Source organism: Lichenostomus cassidix, chromosome 12, assembly GCF_008360975.1.
Source record: "Lichenostomus cassidix isolate B80296 chromosome 12, HeHo_3.0, whole genome shotgun sequence".
Classification (NCBI taxonomy): domain Eukaryota; kingdom Metazoa; phylum Chordata; class Aves; order Passeriformes; family Meliphagidae; genus Lichenostomus; species Lichenostomus cassidix.
Genome location: NC_139493.1, coordinates 10931106 through 10949051, shown reverse-complemented (window position 1 = coordinate 10949051; position 17946 = coordinate 10931106). Strand labels below are relative to the sequence as shown.

At 40.9% G+C, this 17946-nt stretch overlaps 1 protein-coding gene across 1 annotated transcript; it reads left to right on the top strand.

Annotated features, from left to right (window-relative positions):
• Positions 1–988: 988 nt before the first annotated feature.
• On the top strand, positions 989–16970 carry RUVBL1 (RuvB like AAA ATPase 1). The gene is made up of 11 exons (XM_085072606.1): positions 989–1299; positions 2022–2108; positions 2729–2861; positions 6784–6935; positions 8191–8280; positions 9120–9269; positions 10619–10682; positions 11084–11282; positions 12874–12976; positions 15980–16071; positions 16382–16970. Exons 1-11 carry the CDS (start codon positions 1159–1161, stop codon positions 16539–16541), a joined length of 1371 nt encoding a protein of 456 aa, XP_084928732.1. The 5' UTR covers positions 989–1158; the 3' UTR covers positions 16542–16970.
• The last annotated feature ends 976 nt before the right edge of the window (positions 16971–17946 follow it).

Genomic DNA, 17946 nt, shown 5'->3' with positions numbered 1-17946 from the left:
AACGAACTGTGGAGAAGCTGGAGTGTTTTCACCCATTTCAATTGCTCAAAGCTCACAAGGAATACGTGCTGTAGGTGCAGCACATGTCCCAGCCTCAGATGCTTACAGGAAAGCTTTGGAGATGTGGAATAGAATTATCGTGCAGTTTCACTGAACACTAAAAACTAGTGAGCAACACCGAGCAGGTGAGAGATCACCCTTGTATTCCTTGGCAGGGGAGCTGGGCTAGATATCTCCAGTAGTCTCTTCCAGCTTTAACAATTCCTTGAATCTCTGACAAAGTTTTAGAAAACCCTTGGAGAGCCTCAGCTGAGTTTGGCGAGCTGAAGGCAGCAGAAGCTCTGCTGAGGCTCACGGCTCCTGGCGCGCTGTCAGGGCGAGTGACAGCACAGGGACAGGGGCAGCAGCCCCACACCCAGACAGGGACAGCCGGGGCTTCCCCAGGGTCGCCAGCGGCGAGAAACGCTGGCACCAGCGCCACACGGATTCTAGGGAGGCAGAAAGTGCTGATGGTGCTGCAGGGCCGAGAAACCTGCGAGCGAGAAGGAGCTGGTTGCCCTCCGAGAGGGCTGCGCTCGCCTCTCCCCACACCGCCCCTGCCAGTGCACGGAATCGCAGAGCCAGTTAGGTTGGAAAGACCTCCGAGATCGCCGAGTCCAGCTCATGACGGACCACCCCCTAGTGAACCAGACCCTGGCACCGAGTGCCACGTCCCGCTCCCTGAGCACTTCTAGGGACACTGACCGGGACACTGACCGGGACACTGACCGGGACACTGACCGCGCCACCTCCCCCTTCCCGGCCCCACTCCTCCGCAGCGCCCGCGCCCACCCGGACCCTCCGCGCGCGCCGCACGCGGAAACGGGCAGGCGGACCCTAAAAACCTGCGCCCCTGCGGGTGACGGGCGGGCCGCGCGGCCAATGAGCGCCCAGAGCGCAGCCACGGCGGCCAATGGCGGGGCGGGGGCGGGGCGCGTCGGGCGCGCGCTGGGAGCCCCGGTAACGCGCGGGCCGCGTGTGAGGCGTGCGGGGCGGCCGGGCCGGAGCTGCCCCTGCTCTGCTGTGCCCCTGCTCTGCTCGGCTCTGCTCTACTGTGCTCCTTCTCTGCCCCTGCTCTGCTCTGCCCCTTCCCTGCCCCTGCCTCGCTCCTGCCCCGCCATGAAGATCGAGGAGGTGAAGAGCACCTCGAAGACCCAGCGCATCGCCGCCCACAGCCATGTCAAGGGGCTGGGGCTGGACGAGAGCGGCGCCGCCAAGCCGGCGGGAGCCGGGCTCGTGGGGCAGGAGAACGCGCGGGAGGTGAGCGGGGCGGGCCGGGGGGTCTGACAAGTCCCGGCAGCGAGTGGAAGTCCTGCCTGGGCTCCTCCGTGTCGCTGCTGCGGTGGGAGATGCGGTCGGGGCTGTCCTGGCGCCGCTCCTGCCTCGCGCAAGGACGGTGATGCTTTCCCGGCTTTCAGGCGTAGAAATAAGGGTGTTACAGGCGACGGAACCGAGCAAAAGTCAGCAGATTTGATGTAGGTTGGGATTGGAGCATCCGTTTCAATGCAGCACCCTGGTAAAACCATACCAGAGTCATACAGTGGTTTGGGTTGGAAGAGACCTTAGAGATCATCTCGTTCCACCCCCGTGCCCTGGGCAGGGACACCTTTACTGGACCTGGCTGCTCAGAGCCTCGTCCAGCCTGGCCGGGAAAGAGGATCTTAGAGGATCTACGGCTCGGGCAGCGAAGATTAGTTTCCTGCTTTACTTTCAGACCTCTCTCTGTGCGTGGGACTGCGGGAGGGAAAAGCAGTCGGAGCTCACAGATTGAGTTATGTTGTCTGTGATTTTTAATGTCTGTGTCAGATAAAGTTATTGTAAAAAGTACAGAAAGTTCCTCTAATCTTGCCTTCCTTTTTGTGTACATGAAATTGAAATATTCACGTTTAGTAAAAGCTATTATTTCTAAACACTTTTAATGATGTTGAAACAAAAGATACTGCAGCAATACTTGTGTTAACAGTATAAATGCTTATTTGTAGGCGTGTGGGGTTATAGTGGAGCTAATCAAAAGCAAAAAGATGGCTGGCAGAGCTGTGCTGTTGGCAGGACCTCCTGGAACTGGCAAGGTATTATTTTTCTATTTTGTTAGGAAATAAGTATTTCAAAATCTATTTTATTTGAGTTTGTTGTCAAAACCATTTTAGGGTAGTGATTACATAATGTTTGCATCTACCAGATTTTTTTTTCATCAACATGTGGATACAGTTTCTTGCTTTATATTTTTACTTTTGCCATGTCATCAGCATTGGCAGTACCCAGTGGTGTGTTCAGCATCTTTAATGTGAAACCACCTCTTGTACGTTACTAAACACAAACGTTACATGGGCTCTGAAAGAGTTTTAATTTTATACTAAAAGCCAGAATAGTTTTTGTTTGGTTTATTTTTACCCCCATGCTATTTCAGGCTTTTTGCATCTGTATGAGATGTCAGATTCAAATGCCTTGTCAATACTGTCTTTGAGGCTTTTTAAAAGCTTTTGGCCAAAGCCACGTTTTTTGGAGGAGGGATGTTATATGTGAGAAATACATGTCAAGCAGAATAGTCTTACCATTTAACTGATATATAGAAAGTGATATGATAAGGAAAGTTAACGTTGTGCAGAAATAATCCTTTCTTAATTATCTTCAGAATTAATGTGTGGATTTTGTGGTTTTTGGTTTTGTTTTGTTTTTTGTTCTTTTAAAGACTGCTTTGGCTTTAGCTATTGCTCAGGAACTGGGAAGCAAAGTTCCATTTTGTCCTATGGTTGGAAGTGAGGTCTATTCCACTGAGATCAAGAAAACAGAGGTTCTAATGGAAAACTTCCGACGTGCAATTGGTAAGCTTCAAGAAAACAGAAGAATTAAGTATTTGCATGATACTTATTTTGCTTTTTCCCAAACATCACAGGAAAAATTTTTCAGTGGTCATGACGTTCTCAGATTTTTGTATGCTTATTTTCTTCAGTGCTGATCCTAATTTAGTGACTCTCACACTTAGTGGAGTCAGGTTTTCTGCTTAAAACCCACAATTTAATTATTATATTATGGTTTATACTTCACCAGATTCTTTTCTCATCCTCCACATTGACCTCTCGGTTTTGCTTGTAATTCTGAATAAAGCTGAAAGAAAAAAAATTTTTACTTTCTTACCTTAGCAGAAATTCTTGTAGACAGAAAACTGCTCCTCCTGGTTTTTTTACTTTTAGTGCTTTCATCCCAATAAAAAAACAATCAGTCTTAATCAGAGGCTCCCAAATGGCAGCTTTAGTGTGACTTACTGTCCCAGCAAGCTCAAAGAAAGCTCCATGCCAACTGAATAAACACTTTATGTCTTCCTCACTTCCACGGTGCATTTACAAGTTTGAGTAAAGTAAATTGGTTTAATTTGCAATACAGCCTCAGTGACTATCTAAAATCTTCTGAAATTGCTGCTGACAGCTAAAAAATGCAGATAGAAGTGGCTTTCATTTGTGTGAGGATTGGCTAAAGACAGCCTAGTTGATTTTAGTCCTGAATGTATTAACAGTTACTTGTCCTGTTTTAGTACCATGTTTCCTCTTGGACTTCATCTGGCAGCAGCAGGGTGAAGAAGTCTCTCAGTTCTTCAGTGAAACAAAAGTACTCCATTGACTTTTATAAGAAAGCAACTTTCAGTAGTCTCTGGTCCTCTGGTTACCATGAAACTGGCAAGGCCTGGGGGAGGGAAGCCAGAGACTCAGTAGTCTGCAAAATTTCCTTGATGTGATGAAGTTCCCTGTCAAGAGATTTGGAAACCTGAACCAGCAGATGAAACTTATGCCATCCATGTTGTCATTTCTAGAGATAGCAGTATTTTAACTCTCTGAGGTTTAACAGCCAGCTACATTGTTAGTTCCCTGCATTCCCTGAATGTCAGTAGAGAGACACTTCTAAACAAATATTAGTGTTAATGAAAGATGGAACTTCTTTTACTCTTTTCTTTTGAATTCCATGGCACATTTTCATAACACAGCCTTTATTGAATATGAGCATAAAAACATTCTCAGAAATACTTTAAAGGACTAATAACCACCATTTCTTGTAATTAAACACTTTCTAGCTGGGTTTTAATCTCATGTAGGTTTTAGTTTCCCTGCTTGGTAAAGAAATATTTTACAAGGGTGCATTTTTTAAAAAATGATTTTGTGCAGTAGCATCTGGGTCTGGTTGCAAAGGAAGCTTCTGCTCACATGTCCATCAGTACATCAAGTATTCATTTAGGTTTTACTGAGTTTTGTTTGTTTACATGTCTCCTTGGTAGCAGGTTGTGTGTACATCATCATTGCTCATATCATACATTTTACTTCCAAGGGGTTTAGCCACTTCAATTTTTTTAAATTACCAGAGATGTTAAGATCAGTTTTTTTACTTAATGGTTGGGGTTTTTTCTTGGAAAAAGAAAGCGTCTGACTGGTTTGGACCCATTACTTGATAAGAAAGCAGGAATTACTCTTGAGTTTTCAGAATTTTTATTGTTGATAGTCTTCTAGTAACAGACTTAACATAGTCTCACGGCCAAGTAGTGTTTGGCATGCAGTAGAGAGGTTATAAATATGTAAGAAACATAAAGGGACAGAGTGGGAAATAAGGAGATTGAATTGTTGCACAGGTTAAAATAAACTTAACCTGGGAGAGATTAATCCAGTATAGAGCTCATTAGCAGCTGGTGAAGATGATGATAGCAGCTAATGTTAGAGGTCAGTTGCAGTAAAAAATAACTGCTGCTGTAGCCGCTTCAATAGCATAACTGTTCCTTGTGTTGCCAGGTTGTACCTGTCAGTGAGTCAAACAGGCACTGTTTAGCTCCATGGAGTGCTGTTGAACCAAAACATGAAATAGCTCATAATTGCTGCCTTGGATTCGTGTCTGATTTGGAAGTAGAAGATCTCTCTGTTTAAGAACTCTTTTGAGAATGAAGTTCATAGTTGACACATGCAGATTAATTTGGAATCAAAGGATAATCGGCAGCAAGTTCAAAGCATCAATTACCTTTGTTCAGATCATGTTCATCTGTAAATATTTTCTACAGACACATCTCTGAGAGCACATTAGTCTGGATTAGAGGCAGCTTCTGAAGCAAATCCCTGGGTTTGCCCTCGCTGACTTGGCTTTGACTTGTGCTGTGGAACAGAATGAGCACGTGGATTCTTTTCAGATGAAATGGAACTGGAAGATTCATTGCATGCTTCAGAGCATACGAAACATACCCTGAACACAAACAGGCTGCCAGGTTTTCAGAGCAGAATAGAGCTCCTGCTGAAAGTTTAAAAGCAAAACAAAAAGAACAAGCTAACCTGGTGCAGTTTATGGCAATAGCATTTTCAATGTGCAGATTCCCGTATTGCTTCACACTCCTTGCCTATGAGCCAGCGTGATGCAGCCTTGTCTAGGTCAGTTTTATAACTCAAAGGTTCATTAATCTCTGTCTGATGTTTTGGCATACCTGAAAAACATTTTAAAAATTACTGAAATTAACTTCATATACAACTTTTTATGTAGTCTCAAGTAAAAGAAAGCAAACATTTCTTACCAAGAATTTGTCATGTTATCCACAGTTAAGCTGTTTCTCGCATTTCAGATCCTGGGTTGAATCTGGGCCCAGTAGAGGGAGACAGACTCGTATTTGTCAGTTCTTTACAGTTCCTATCAGCAGCTCAAAATTACTGGTGAAGTGTCTGATCTATTTCAAAGCAAAATGAAAAGTTACGGAACAAGGAAAGTTTTATAAAGTCACAGTCCCCTCAGACTCTGCAGGATGACTTCCTTATATCTTGTTACAGCCCATTCATTATTTTTGGTATGGCATGTGTGTCTCATAAAATACTTTGTAGGGTCTCTTCAGATGTGGATTCTTTGAACTTCTGTGTAGCTAGAACATGTGCATAGTTGTAGTGGTGGTGGTGATGATTGTGGGTTTGCTTTGAAACAGTTTACCTGTAAATCTTTTCAGCTCTATATTATTTATCAATTTAAAATAACCTTGTTAATTACAGTAATTGTGACTAGAACAGAAGATACCCAGATACTGATGATTGCTTAACTGTCTGAAGAATAACAAAGTGAAGATGTAATCTTTAGCTATTTTGAAGTAGTTTTAAATTTGCATTTTAGCAGTTTCTGCTAAATTTTATCTAGCTCACCTTTTGCTATTAACTTGAAAAAAATTTTAAATTATACATTAATCCTTTAGTAATTTTATGATGTTCTAGCACAATATTTGTTAATCAATTTATGTTATATTTTTAACTCAGTTGCTAAAATGTAAAGTTTTTCATGAAGTTACTTTTTCTCTTCTATCTTTTTTTTAACTTTGCGGGGCTTTTCTGATGGTCCAAAAATTGTGTAAAACTGGCTGTTATAGTGATGTCACTGGTTTCAGAACATGATCTGTGTTTCTGGCTTTAGCATAGGGGAACAAATCAAGCAAATTCCCTCCTTGTGGGCGTGAAAAGAGAGAGGATCCTTACATTTCCTTCAAGAACTAATAATAATAGAAGAAAGAAATTTCTAAAATTTTAATAAACTTCTTAGCAGGTCAGAACTTGGGCTGAGCTTTCATTTTAATGCAGAGGTTGAATATTCTCAATACTGAAGAAGAGTAACAATAATTCATCTTTCTGCATTTAAAAGTGAAATATTACCATGAAATGTAATGCAGCCTAACAATATGTTATGTTTTGTTGACTGTAAAACAGCAGACTCTAAGTGTATACTGAAACTATTCTTAACAATTTCTTGCAGGGTTGAGGATTAAAGAGACCAAGGAGGTTTATGAAGGAGAAGTCACAGAGCTAACTCCCTGTGAGACTGAGAATCCTATGGGGGGATATGGCAAAACCATCAGCCATGTAATTATAGGACTCAAAACTGCAAAGGGAACCAAACAGTTGAAGGTATGTGTGGTAGAGTCTCAGAGATTTTCTTAAGTGTTTTGGGTTTGCAGCTTCTATTTTTAGCACTTATTTCCATTTCAAGTCCTTGATCCCCATCTCTGTCAAGTGGGGCTGCCAGGAGGCTGTTTTCTTTTGCTAGACAACTTTATTCTGACTGTTTATGTTTATCTGCTTTAAGTTGAATATTTAGATATTGGTCTTGTCTCCTACTAATTGAAATAGGAGCTAAACCATCATCACTTGGTTAGCAGCTGCTGTTATTTCTATGCTTGGCAGTACACACTTTATATCTTCAGTGAGTTAAAAGTGAGTTTTAGTACGAAGAGATCCTGATGCAGTTTTGTAGATCACTAGTACCACAAAAAATGGGCTGAGTTGGCAATCTGAACTTTGTTCTGTCTCACTCTTTGATAAACTCTAACCTTGGCTATAAATTCATGTTCATGGTAATAAACATTTGAGAAAGGCCTTGTTTGGTTTTGTTTTCCTGATTGTTAACCAAATTTTTGAGGATGGCTTTGGAAAATCTTGCCTGTTTCAATATAAATTGTTCTTTCTGTTACATCCTTTCTTTCTACATGGGGGTGTCATGCTCTAGTGAATATTTGACAGAAGACTGGAAATTGAGCTGGTATGTTGCCAGCTCAGGCCCACTTTCCTTTTGTTTTCTTGTCTCCATTCAATTTCCCTGTCAGACTAGGAGAGAACTAAAAGCTGTCTCTGTTGCTAAGAATCATCTTTCATTTGTTGACTCTGAAAACAAGGAAATTAAGAGCAAAAGTGAATAAACATGTACCAAGAGAAACAAAGGCATCTAATATATTCCACTCTCCCTCAAACAGCTCCACAGAGGATAAGGACTCAAGAAATCAAGGAACATAATTCACAGCTATAGCCAGATTTTTTTATAAAAGTTTTCCTAGAAAGCTAGAGAACTACAGTTTCCTAGGTATAAATACATTGTCACATTACTCAGAGGTATGCTTTGTAAATGGTATCATTATGTTTCTGGCACTGTCAGTTCCTTTTGGATAGCAGATTTTTTTGGTGAGACAGTAAGTTCTGTGCATCTTCTAGATTTATTCTCTATCCCTCCCCAAGTGTTACAGCTTTATAAAATCCTAGAGGTGTTGTGAGGGTAAGTTGCAGTTTAATTTTGTCTGGTGGGAGTGAGCTTCAAACTGAATTTCTTTACCTTGATTACCATAACAATATGGAACTGTTTTGGCCAACTGTGCTGTTTGCTTGTCTCCAGCTGGACCCGAGCATTTTTGAAAGCTTGCAGAAGGAGCGAGTGGAAACCGGTGACGTTATTTATATTGAAGCAAACAGTGGAGCTGTCAAGGTAAAAGAAAAGTTCTGTACTTTTATGCAGGTGTATGTTTCTTGCAGACCTTTCTCTGCCTTTGTCAGAAGGCTCTCTGATTTATTAACCTTAACTGACATGAAATGGTTACATGGAAATTCTAAAAAGAGCCCAGTGCTTTCCTTATCTGGAGAGAAAAGTCTCTTCAGCACCCAAAGAATGTGGTGATCTGGTTCACAATTAAGGTCATCTGGCAAGGAAGCTATCACTGATGCTGTCTGGATGAGTTTTCTTTTCTGTAAGATCAAGGCATCTCTAAGGGAAGAGGGGAAAAACCAAGCAACTTTAGTCATTTTCAGGCTGACATGTGCAGCGTATTTAATCTTTCTTTTATCGCTCTGGTATTTTCTCCACAAGATATATACATGTAGAAGGGAATACTGCATTAGTTAGCATTCTTTTCATATCTGATGTAGAAAGTAGTGTATAGTGATACTTGCTGTTTAATGGATGAGCATAATATTTTCTATCATATAATAAATCACCCACCTACAAAGGAGTCTTGAACAGTTCTCCCAATCTCTGGTTAATCTTCTGGATTTGTCCTTTAGCAAGAATTGCATATGGTTAAAAGAAGGGGAGAGAGGGATGGAATATTCTTGCCACTGAAAATAGCAGGTGTTTTTCAACCGAGTTTTTGAGCTTTGATCAGTAGATAGGGTATGCCTGTTGCTAAGCAGGGAGTGGGATGTCTGGATTGTCAGCTGAGGCTTGTCAGAACTGGGATTGTGAACTAACCCCTTTATCGAGTTCATGTCACTCAAGGTTTTGGCACTGAAATGAATTCTATACCTGGGTTTCTCTTTGCTGTTCCTCAGAGGCAAGGCAGGTGTGATATCTATGCTACGGAATTTGACCTTGAAGCTGAAGAGTATGTTCCCTTGCCAAAAGGTGACGTGCACAAGAAAAAGGAAATTATTCAGGATGTCACCCTGCATGACTTGGATGTGGCCAATGCTCGACCTCAGGTATCTCACTTCACAGATGAAGTCTTTACAGAAAAATTATTTGACACAGATGTGATGTTACCAGAATAATTGAGATAAAGGAAGTTGAGCTGTCCTAACTCACCCTCAAAGATTCCAGTAGGTGTTACTAGACACCTACTGACCTCTAAGGCCGGTCTAGCTCTCCTCAGGGAGGTCATGCTGCAGCTGGCTGCCTCAGGCCCCTGCCATACAGGTCATAAAGAAGGAGTTGTTCCCTTAGGATTCATGCACGTGGTCATGGAATACTGGTCAGTGTAACACTCCTAGTACTACAGAGAATGGTCTTGGAGTTGTGGAAGAACTTCCACACAGGTATTTGGGATCCACCACATTCACAGTTAATGCATAATCTAGACCCTGCTCTCTTTCCCTCCACCACTGTGCCCCATCGCTTGCAGAAAAAGAGCAATGTGGGCTGTTCCCTTTGACCAGGAAAAGAGATTATTGCTTTCTCTCCAGAAGGAAAGCTACTGCAGATGTGAGGTAGCAGCAGCCAGACCTTCATCATTCATTTATTTTCTTGAAGTTCTGAATGCAGATTAATCTATTCTGTTCTGTGTTTATGGTTTTGTGGCCATGAAATGGAAACTGCAAGGACTGTGATAAAAGGTGATTAAGTATTTTTGACTGCTGTGGATTTTTTTGATGTCCTTGCTTTCTTCAGAAATGTTTCTTAGCCACTTGTTAAACTTCTTTGTGAATTTCAGTAGACGTCTGCATGTATTGCAGAAAAAAATAGAAAATAAGAGAATTACTTCTTGCTGTGTCTTAACATAAATCCACTCTTGAGGGAATTTTATCTGTGTCAAAAACAGAAGTCACTAACAAGTTTAAAGGCTGGAATCCCTACAGTATAGTAATACAACTCTTGAACTTACTCAATTTCAAAATAAACTTCCTTACTTGCAAAAAAAATTACCTGATAAAAATGGTATTCAAAAGTCATAAAATTTAGAATAATTCTGTTTTGACAAGTTGAACACCTACTGAGCCGCCAGGCAATCCAAGTCTCTGTTTTCCCTGACAATTTCATCCCTTAAGAGTTCCTCTGTGACAGCTTTTTTAAGAGAGGATGTCTCATCTTGATTTTTCATGCTCTTCAAATGAGCAAGGCTGCACAAAGGATGAGAAGGTAGCTAGGTGATTATGTTTAGAATGCTGCTGTGGTGAAGTGACCTAAGCTTTGACAGGTTAGCAAAGACTGCTGATATAAAGCATCAAGTTAGCTGTAAGAAACAACTTCTTTAACCAGTTCCTGATCTGTAGAATTCCCAAGGTACATGCTTAATACGTGACCTCATAGCTGATCTGTAACTTTCTTTTCCTAGGGAGGGCAAGACATCCTTTCTATGATGGGACAGTTGATGAAGCCTAAGAAAACTGAAATTACTGGTATGAATCCTGCATGGTATTGTGAGACAAATGTAGTCTGTGTTTCCCAGTTAGAAAAGGATTAAAAATAGAGTGCTGTATCTAAATTAATGCCTACATAGTACCTATTCATAAACATTCCGATTCCAAAAAGCACTGATACAATTGCTAGAATTGCAGTGGCTGGAGACAGTAGAGCAAATTACTGGTTCATGCATAAAGTGGTAAAATATATACAGTGCTCTGCAACCATCTTCCTGGGGAGAGGTCAGAATGTCCATGCCTTCCCCCTTCCCACAACATTCCTGGCACAGTGTGAGAGGTTCAGGCTTTCAACAAAGAGCCACACTGAACAGCAGTAACACACAAATTCTGAAAAATGTTCACTAGCAGCACAACCAACAGTTCCTTTTTGTTTTCAGACAAACTTCGAGGAGAGATAAATAAGGTGGTGAACAAATACATCGATCAAGGCATTGCAGAGCTAGTGCCAGGTGTGCTCTTTGTGGATGAGGTTCACATGCTGGATATTGAGTGTTTCACATACCTGCACCGAGCACTGGAATCTTCTATTTCCCCCATTGTCATCTTTGCTTCCAACCGAGGAAACTGCATTATCAGGTATGATGTCTAGGCTTGAATTTTCCAGTTTGCATTGGTCCATAAACCTTGGAATTAGCTGTATCTGTAGAGTTACAACCTCTGAAGGCTTTTGTCTCTGCCAGTGACACCTGTGATAATCCTCTACATGAGTTGCAAGCTGTGTCAGTGCTCTTGAGCTTCATGATGGGACAAGCATTTAATGCCAGGCTGACTGGAATTCCTCCTTTCCACTAACACATCTCTCCTGCTCTAACAGCTTCTGAATTGTTTCACTTCCTGAGTGATCTGTAGCAGATACCATTCTCATTGTATACCTCAGTACTTCTGTTGCCTGCACATTAGGGACATCAAAAGCACCAGGACTACAAGCCTCTAATGTCATCATTTCCTGCTTCTTCTGGAGTATTTTACTGTTTGCTATCCTAATTCCATCAGACTTCAGCTTTTTAGTTTTGCTTTTAAAGTAAAACTCTCCTTTTTCCTACTACATTGGTCTGGCTTTTTGTTATTCTTCAGTCTTGTCAACCAACTTGTTTTTCATCTCCACTCCATCTCTTCACTTTGATATTTTGCACTCACACAATGCATTCTTTGCACGTTCAGTAAAAGTGCTCTCCTCTTTCAGAGCACTTCTGTAAGTTCTACTACTAGAACTTGTGGTCTAGGTCTAATTATGTCTAAACAAGCTGTCATTAGCAATGATTGCTACTCTTTGAATTGATTTAATTCAGCTGTATAACCAGCTTTTCCTTTCCCTCATAGTGGCTCATCTGGTATTAATCTTTCTCTGTTTGCATTGCTTAGAAGTGAAAGTGATAAGCCCTTCAAAAATGTTTAAGGTGGACATTTCAGCACTCTCTTTGCAAAGGTATAAAAAGGCTGTCTTGTAAAAGTAAAGGAAGTAGAGATATGTCAGCATGGATTCACTGCAAATCTTGTTATGAAAAAGCTGTGATTTAAGAAAGGAAGTTTACCATATAATAGTGGCATCTAATACTGGAGGGCCATGGCCAGAGCTGCAGTGCCTAAATACTAGCAGTGAACTTAGAAATGTAGTTCTTTACCAACGCTTCACTGTTTTTACTGCAATCTATAATTCTCATAAATTAAATCTGGGCATCTTTCACTTGGGAAACCAAGAGTACACGTGTCTGCAGGCTTTCTGTTGGGTGTTATATGTCAAACAAAATGGTTAGGGATCTAGATCTTGCTCTGTCCTTCATAAAGAGACCTCCACTTCTCAGTTTGCTGGATTGCAAGCATGGGATATAAAACACTGAAGTATTCACTGGAGGGACTGGGGAAAGAATGGAACAGAGCAATGGCTTGCTCAGCAAGAGAGGGTGTTCTCCAAATGGATAACAGTATATATAATTTCTGTTGATACTGGTAAACAACTAAGTAAAATTAATGTTTATATTTGTTTCTCTGGGGCTGTCCGGAATGAATCTCAGACCAGAATGTTTCCTCTCTCTGACCAGGATGTGTGTGTCTCTGTGGACACACAACAGTTGGAAAGTAGTGTAGTCACTTTTTACTGATTTTAACCAAATCAGTGTACTGAACTCAGAGTAGTGTCTGATCTCTTTCTGTTTGGTTTCTGCTCTAGAGGCACAGAGGACATCGTGTCTCCTCATGGAATACCACTGGATCTGCTGGATCGAGTCATGATTATCCGAACCATGCTCTACACACCCCAGGAAATGAAGCAGGTATGCACAGCATTTTAAAGAATTTGTAACAAGTGCCCAAAGTTGTGCACAGCTTCTGCCTGTTCTGTTACTGTGGAGCTGTTTGATCTGTGGTCGCTGGGGCCTGTGCCAGAAAGCTTCCTGCTTGTTAAAAGCCTGATTATCTAGGAGCCAATACAGTGTGCTGGTTGAAACTGTGCACACAACTTCTCTGTCTGACTCCCAGCCACTGAGGAGTTTCTAAGCAAATCGGGAGCTGAAAGTGGCACCTCATTTGCACAAAGTGAATTGTTAGCTGAAGCACTGTCTTGCACAGATGTGCTTTCCAGAGTTTGCAGGTTTCAGCAGGTAGTGCTTTTTCAGTTGGTATGAGATGAAGTGTCACATCATGGGATCTTTAGTCCCAGACCTCGGACTTTTCCCTCACATGAGACATGAGAGGGATTGAGCAGTGCAACTTCATGCACTGCATTTTTGCCTTTATGCCCTGTACTGTAGCTTTAACCTATTGGGGCTGTCTCCTGAAACTGGGAGAATTTTCATGCTCGTAGTCAAGTTTGGAAATGTAAGCACAGCAAGCCTGGCAGAGATATCCTTGGAAATGCCTGGAAGTTTTCCTGCGGGGCCATCACAATGTATTGTGTATCGATTATAATGCTTGGTGCCATTATGATGCATTGTGTCAAAGATCCCCCCTGATTAGCGTCTCAATGCTGGGAAGTGACACAATGCAGAAGACATTAGGGTTTACCATGTCAATTCTTTGTATTATTTAAGAGATAGTGTCAATGGAGGAGAGCGTTGTCACCAGATAATGGTCTCCTGCTGCTGGATAAGTGCCAAGGTGAAGCTGAGGCATTTATCGAACATAAACATAGAGGCAAAGCTTCATTTCACTTGGTTTGGGGAGCTTTTCAGTGATGCTGTTCTGAGCTGTTCTCAGCATGGTTTTTTTGTACCTAAAAGGACACTTTAAAGCATTGTGGTGTGGGCTGCAGTAGAAGCAGCTCAGTGATTTAACAATACAATTAGGTTTAATCTCTATACAAAACAAATTTTCATATGTGGCTTTTACTCAGTGAGGGAATTTTAAAGACTGTCTTGAGTTCCCTGTAGTAAAAGTGAATTCTGTGTAGTTGGTGCTGTATTAGTGCAGATAATACGCCTGAACTGCTGATTTTCAGGAGAGCTGGGTAAATAATGTGATTTCCAACCTCCCCAGGGCTGAAGGAAAGGAAGTGTTCACGGTAGCATTTCCTAAAGCTAAAAATAGAGTCCAGACGTGGTCCCTTAGTCAGATAATCTTATCTTCCCTTAAATTAAGACTTTTGAATGACAGCTTCTCATGGTAGAAGAGGAGGAGCTGTTACACTTTGATTTCTAGCTAAGTACAGTTGGAGGGGGGTAAAAATAAGGCATCCATAAGTTTAGTTCTCTTTGCTCCTGGTTGTCATTCATGTTAGAAAAATTTTGCTGATGATGTTTCTGTGTGAGACTCTTTGCCTTGGCCTTTCACAATTGATTCCTGTATCAGCACAGAATCTGTTCATGTATCTACTGAAAGTTTGTTCATAACCAGTTCAAAACACTTTTTTTCATGTGTTGATAAAGTAGAAATCCCATTGTGTAGTATTGTTCTGAGACAAGACACACAGTAACCTTAGTGCAACCAGAATAGGGAAAAAATTCACTTTTGTGCATATTCTAGTCAGGTATTGTTGTAATCAGACCTTTTTGCATACAGGCCTCCTGTTGGATATTAGAGGTTATAACTGAGATGTTTTGTTCCTAATGTATTTTGCCTGATAAACACTTGTTTTCTTATTCCATAGTAAATGCATATGTAAGCAAGCTGGTGGGTTAATGGCTTGGGCCCCAATCCTTCAGTAATGTTCTACCAGGCTGCTAGATAAAAAGTTACTTTAAAAAACATCGTTAAAGATGTGGCATTCAATACCTTCTTTGTAGCAGAGGAAGAACAAAGTAGCACTGTTTGAATGAAGGGAAGGGGATGTCTAGGTGATCTACAGGTAAAAAAATCTTCAACCTGAAATTGCAATTTGCAGCAGCATTGCCAATATTCAGTGTTAGCATTCAACTTAGCAACAATTTTCTGCCATTTCAAGCCCCTCTCTTTCTCTGCTCCCTACTCTGGCTCCCTGAGCGCATTTTTATGGCTTTAATTTAAACGAGTGCTTCTTGATATCTTGTTTACAAAGCTGCCAAAGTGAAAAATACCTGTATTATATGAGGCTTGCAGTTCCAGAGTTATCTCAGCACTACAACACAACATCATTATCCAGTCTGCCCCTTATCACTCAGCTGGTAATACAGACTACCGAGAGACTTGTGCCACTTTTGTTACAGCTTTATATGCTCAGGCTTATTGGTGATATCTTCCTCTCCAACTTTGTAAAGATCTTCAAACTGGTACAAGCCTGAGACTGTTCTTGAAAGATTAGATTCTTCTTACTGATTTTTTTTTTCTTCTTGGAGGAATAGGTGAATCACAGAAAGTAACTTTTTGATTTATTTTACTCTCTTCTTGTCAATTGAATAAAAAGTGTTGTGAGCTGCTAAGGAAAGGGTGTAGCTTTCTGGAGGGTTTTTTGGAGGGCTCTGCTGTACAGCAGCAGTGATACACTGCAGAATTCAGTAACTTATGTGTCCACAAGACTCCAGCTGCCACTAATTTCTCACATACTTTTCCATCCTCTGGTATAAGTTCTCATATGCTGCCCTGTATTGGTAGGTAGGCTTTACTAACCATGCAGAGTTACCATGAAGGGTTAGCAGTCCAGATGTTACTTTACCTTCCTTTTGTGATATTAGTTTTTTCAACATACTTGCCTGTTCAAAGACATAGAACTCTACAAATTCTGGTTAAGTGGTAAGTTACACCAGGGTAACTCTCCATACTGTCTGCTTTTATAGCATCTCTCATCTCTAAGCTAACAGTTTAGATACAAAGTAATTTAGCACGTTAATTGTTTGGGCTGGGACCTTACTTATTCTTCCCAACAGATCACAAAACTTCGTGCACAGACAGAAGGAATTAATATCAGTGAAGAAGCTCTGAACCACTTAGGGGAAATTGGTACCAAGACAACCTTAAGGTAAGTTGGGCACACTTGTCTATTAAGCATGGCTGGGTCTAAAACCATCCACTGCAGGATAACTCACTGTTGGAAGCGAGACAAACCTCTCCGTTACAATGATGTGGTCTGTTAACAGCAGTGATAACATTAAAAAAAAGAATGGTCATGCTTTTCTCCTTTAAGGAATGTAAGTGCTGCAGGGCTTGCTGACTTCTTCATACTGCTGGTAGAGCTGTGTGTTTCCTAGCAAATATCCCACCCTTCCATATCTTCAGTTCCCTGGGACGCACTGAATTGTAATTACTCTTCTGCCTCTGTTTGATCACAGGTATGCTGTGCAGTTGCTGACCCCAGCTAACCTGCTTGCCAAGATTAATGGGAAAGACAGCATTGAGAAAGAGCATATTGAAGAAATAAATGAACTTTTCTATGATGCTAAATCCTCAGCAAAAATCTTAGCTGATCAACAGGAGAAGTACATGAAATGAAAAGCTTATCGTGTTAGATGCTTTGAAGTAGCTTTAACCCTTAGCCAGGGCTGGCTTAGTTATTGAATGAGAAATGTTAATGGTTTGTCTCTTTTGGGACTGAAAAATATTTAAATGTTGGACTGCTTTGTCAGGCCAGAATTAACTATTGAGTGTTCCTGTTTCATTATCAACAATAAGATGCCCCAAGGTGTGTGTGTAACATCTTAGTCTCCCTTTTATCAGTATATATGAACCAAATAGCTCTTGACCCATCGGTTTTGTCTTTACATTTCATTACAGAAGAACTCTAACTGAAGTTGATGCTTAAAAACAGTCTATTTTCTTTATGAATCCTGTTTTAAAATAGTTTCCTTTTACAGATGAGAACTTTTTGATTTTGAATTGAGGTTTGTCTGAAGTGCTTTATAATAAAAAATGTCAAGAATAGTGGAAGTGTGTGTGTGTTCACTTTGAGTGTTGACCTGCCTAAGAAACAGTCAAAATAAGTTGGAATTAAGTCAAAGCCAAGTATGAGTAAAATGGATCTGCAACACAAAAACAGATTGCAACAAAGGGAAAAATAGAATGGGACCTTTTAAAAGTGTTTACTTCTTTGTAGGGTTTGGGTTTTATTTTATGAAGACTTCCTTGGAGAATGCAGAAATACATAATAGCAGTTAAATTGGCCTATTTAAAGCCTGTCCCCCAGAGTAAATTAAGCTTTTCTTGTGTTTTCCTAAACCAGTTTAAGTAAAACTTGCTTTCCATCATGATTAACTATTTTTTTCACTATCCCCACTTTCTTGATCACTCAGGATCAGGAAAAATTTTCAAACTAAAACTGAAATCCCACTCTGCACTTCAGCTTAGTCTCATGTTCATAGTGTGCTTCCCTGTTTTGCAAAGCATGGAAATCTGATTGCTTCACAGCACTCTGAAGATAAATGATTAAAGATTCAGATCCTTGTAACACTGAAATACAAATCTCTGTAATCACATAAATGGATGTATTGGGAAAAATGTAGAAGCCTTATCAAGTGACTAACCTCACATTCCTTATTAGAACCTTTAGGGATTTAAAACTGTGTATACACTACTTAAATAAACATTTACTGGGGTGGGGGGGAAGGGAAGAAATAATAACTTAGCACAGGAGCCTGGTTCGAAATGTCCTTTTTAGCACCTGCAAAGTGAAGAGGATGCTCATCTACAATTTTAATCTGTGTTCCTCAATGAGACACTGTCTCACAAATACCAAACAGATACCCAGCCTTTCATGAATCCTTCACAGGAAGTCAGTGGTTCCTCATGTGGGGAGAATCTCAGTAATTTTGCATTAGGCAGACACAGGCATTTTCAGAGGTGGGTTTTTTTGTTTGTTTTAAAGGTGAAATCCACCTCTTATGCATTTTGCCTCCCTAAG

Excerpts from the sequence above, each read along its gene's own strand:
- RUVBL1 (XM_085072606.1), top strand. The coding sequence starts at position 1,159 with ATGAAGATCGAGGAGGTGAAGAGCACCTCGAAGACCCAGCGCATCGCC. Across the intron at positions 2,862-6,783 it reads AAACTTCCGACGTGCAATTG|GGTTGAGGATTAAAGAGACC; the intron begins GTAAGCTTCAAG and ends AATTTCTTGCAG. Across the intron at positions 16,072-16,381 it reads GGTACCAAGACAACCTTAAG|GTATGCTGTGCAGTTGCTGA; the intron begins GTAAGTTGGGCA and ends GTTTGATCACAG.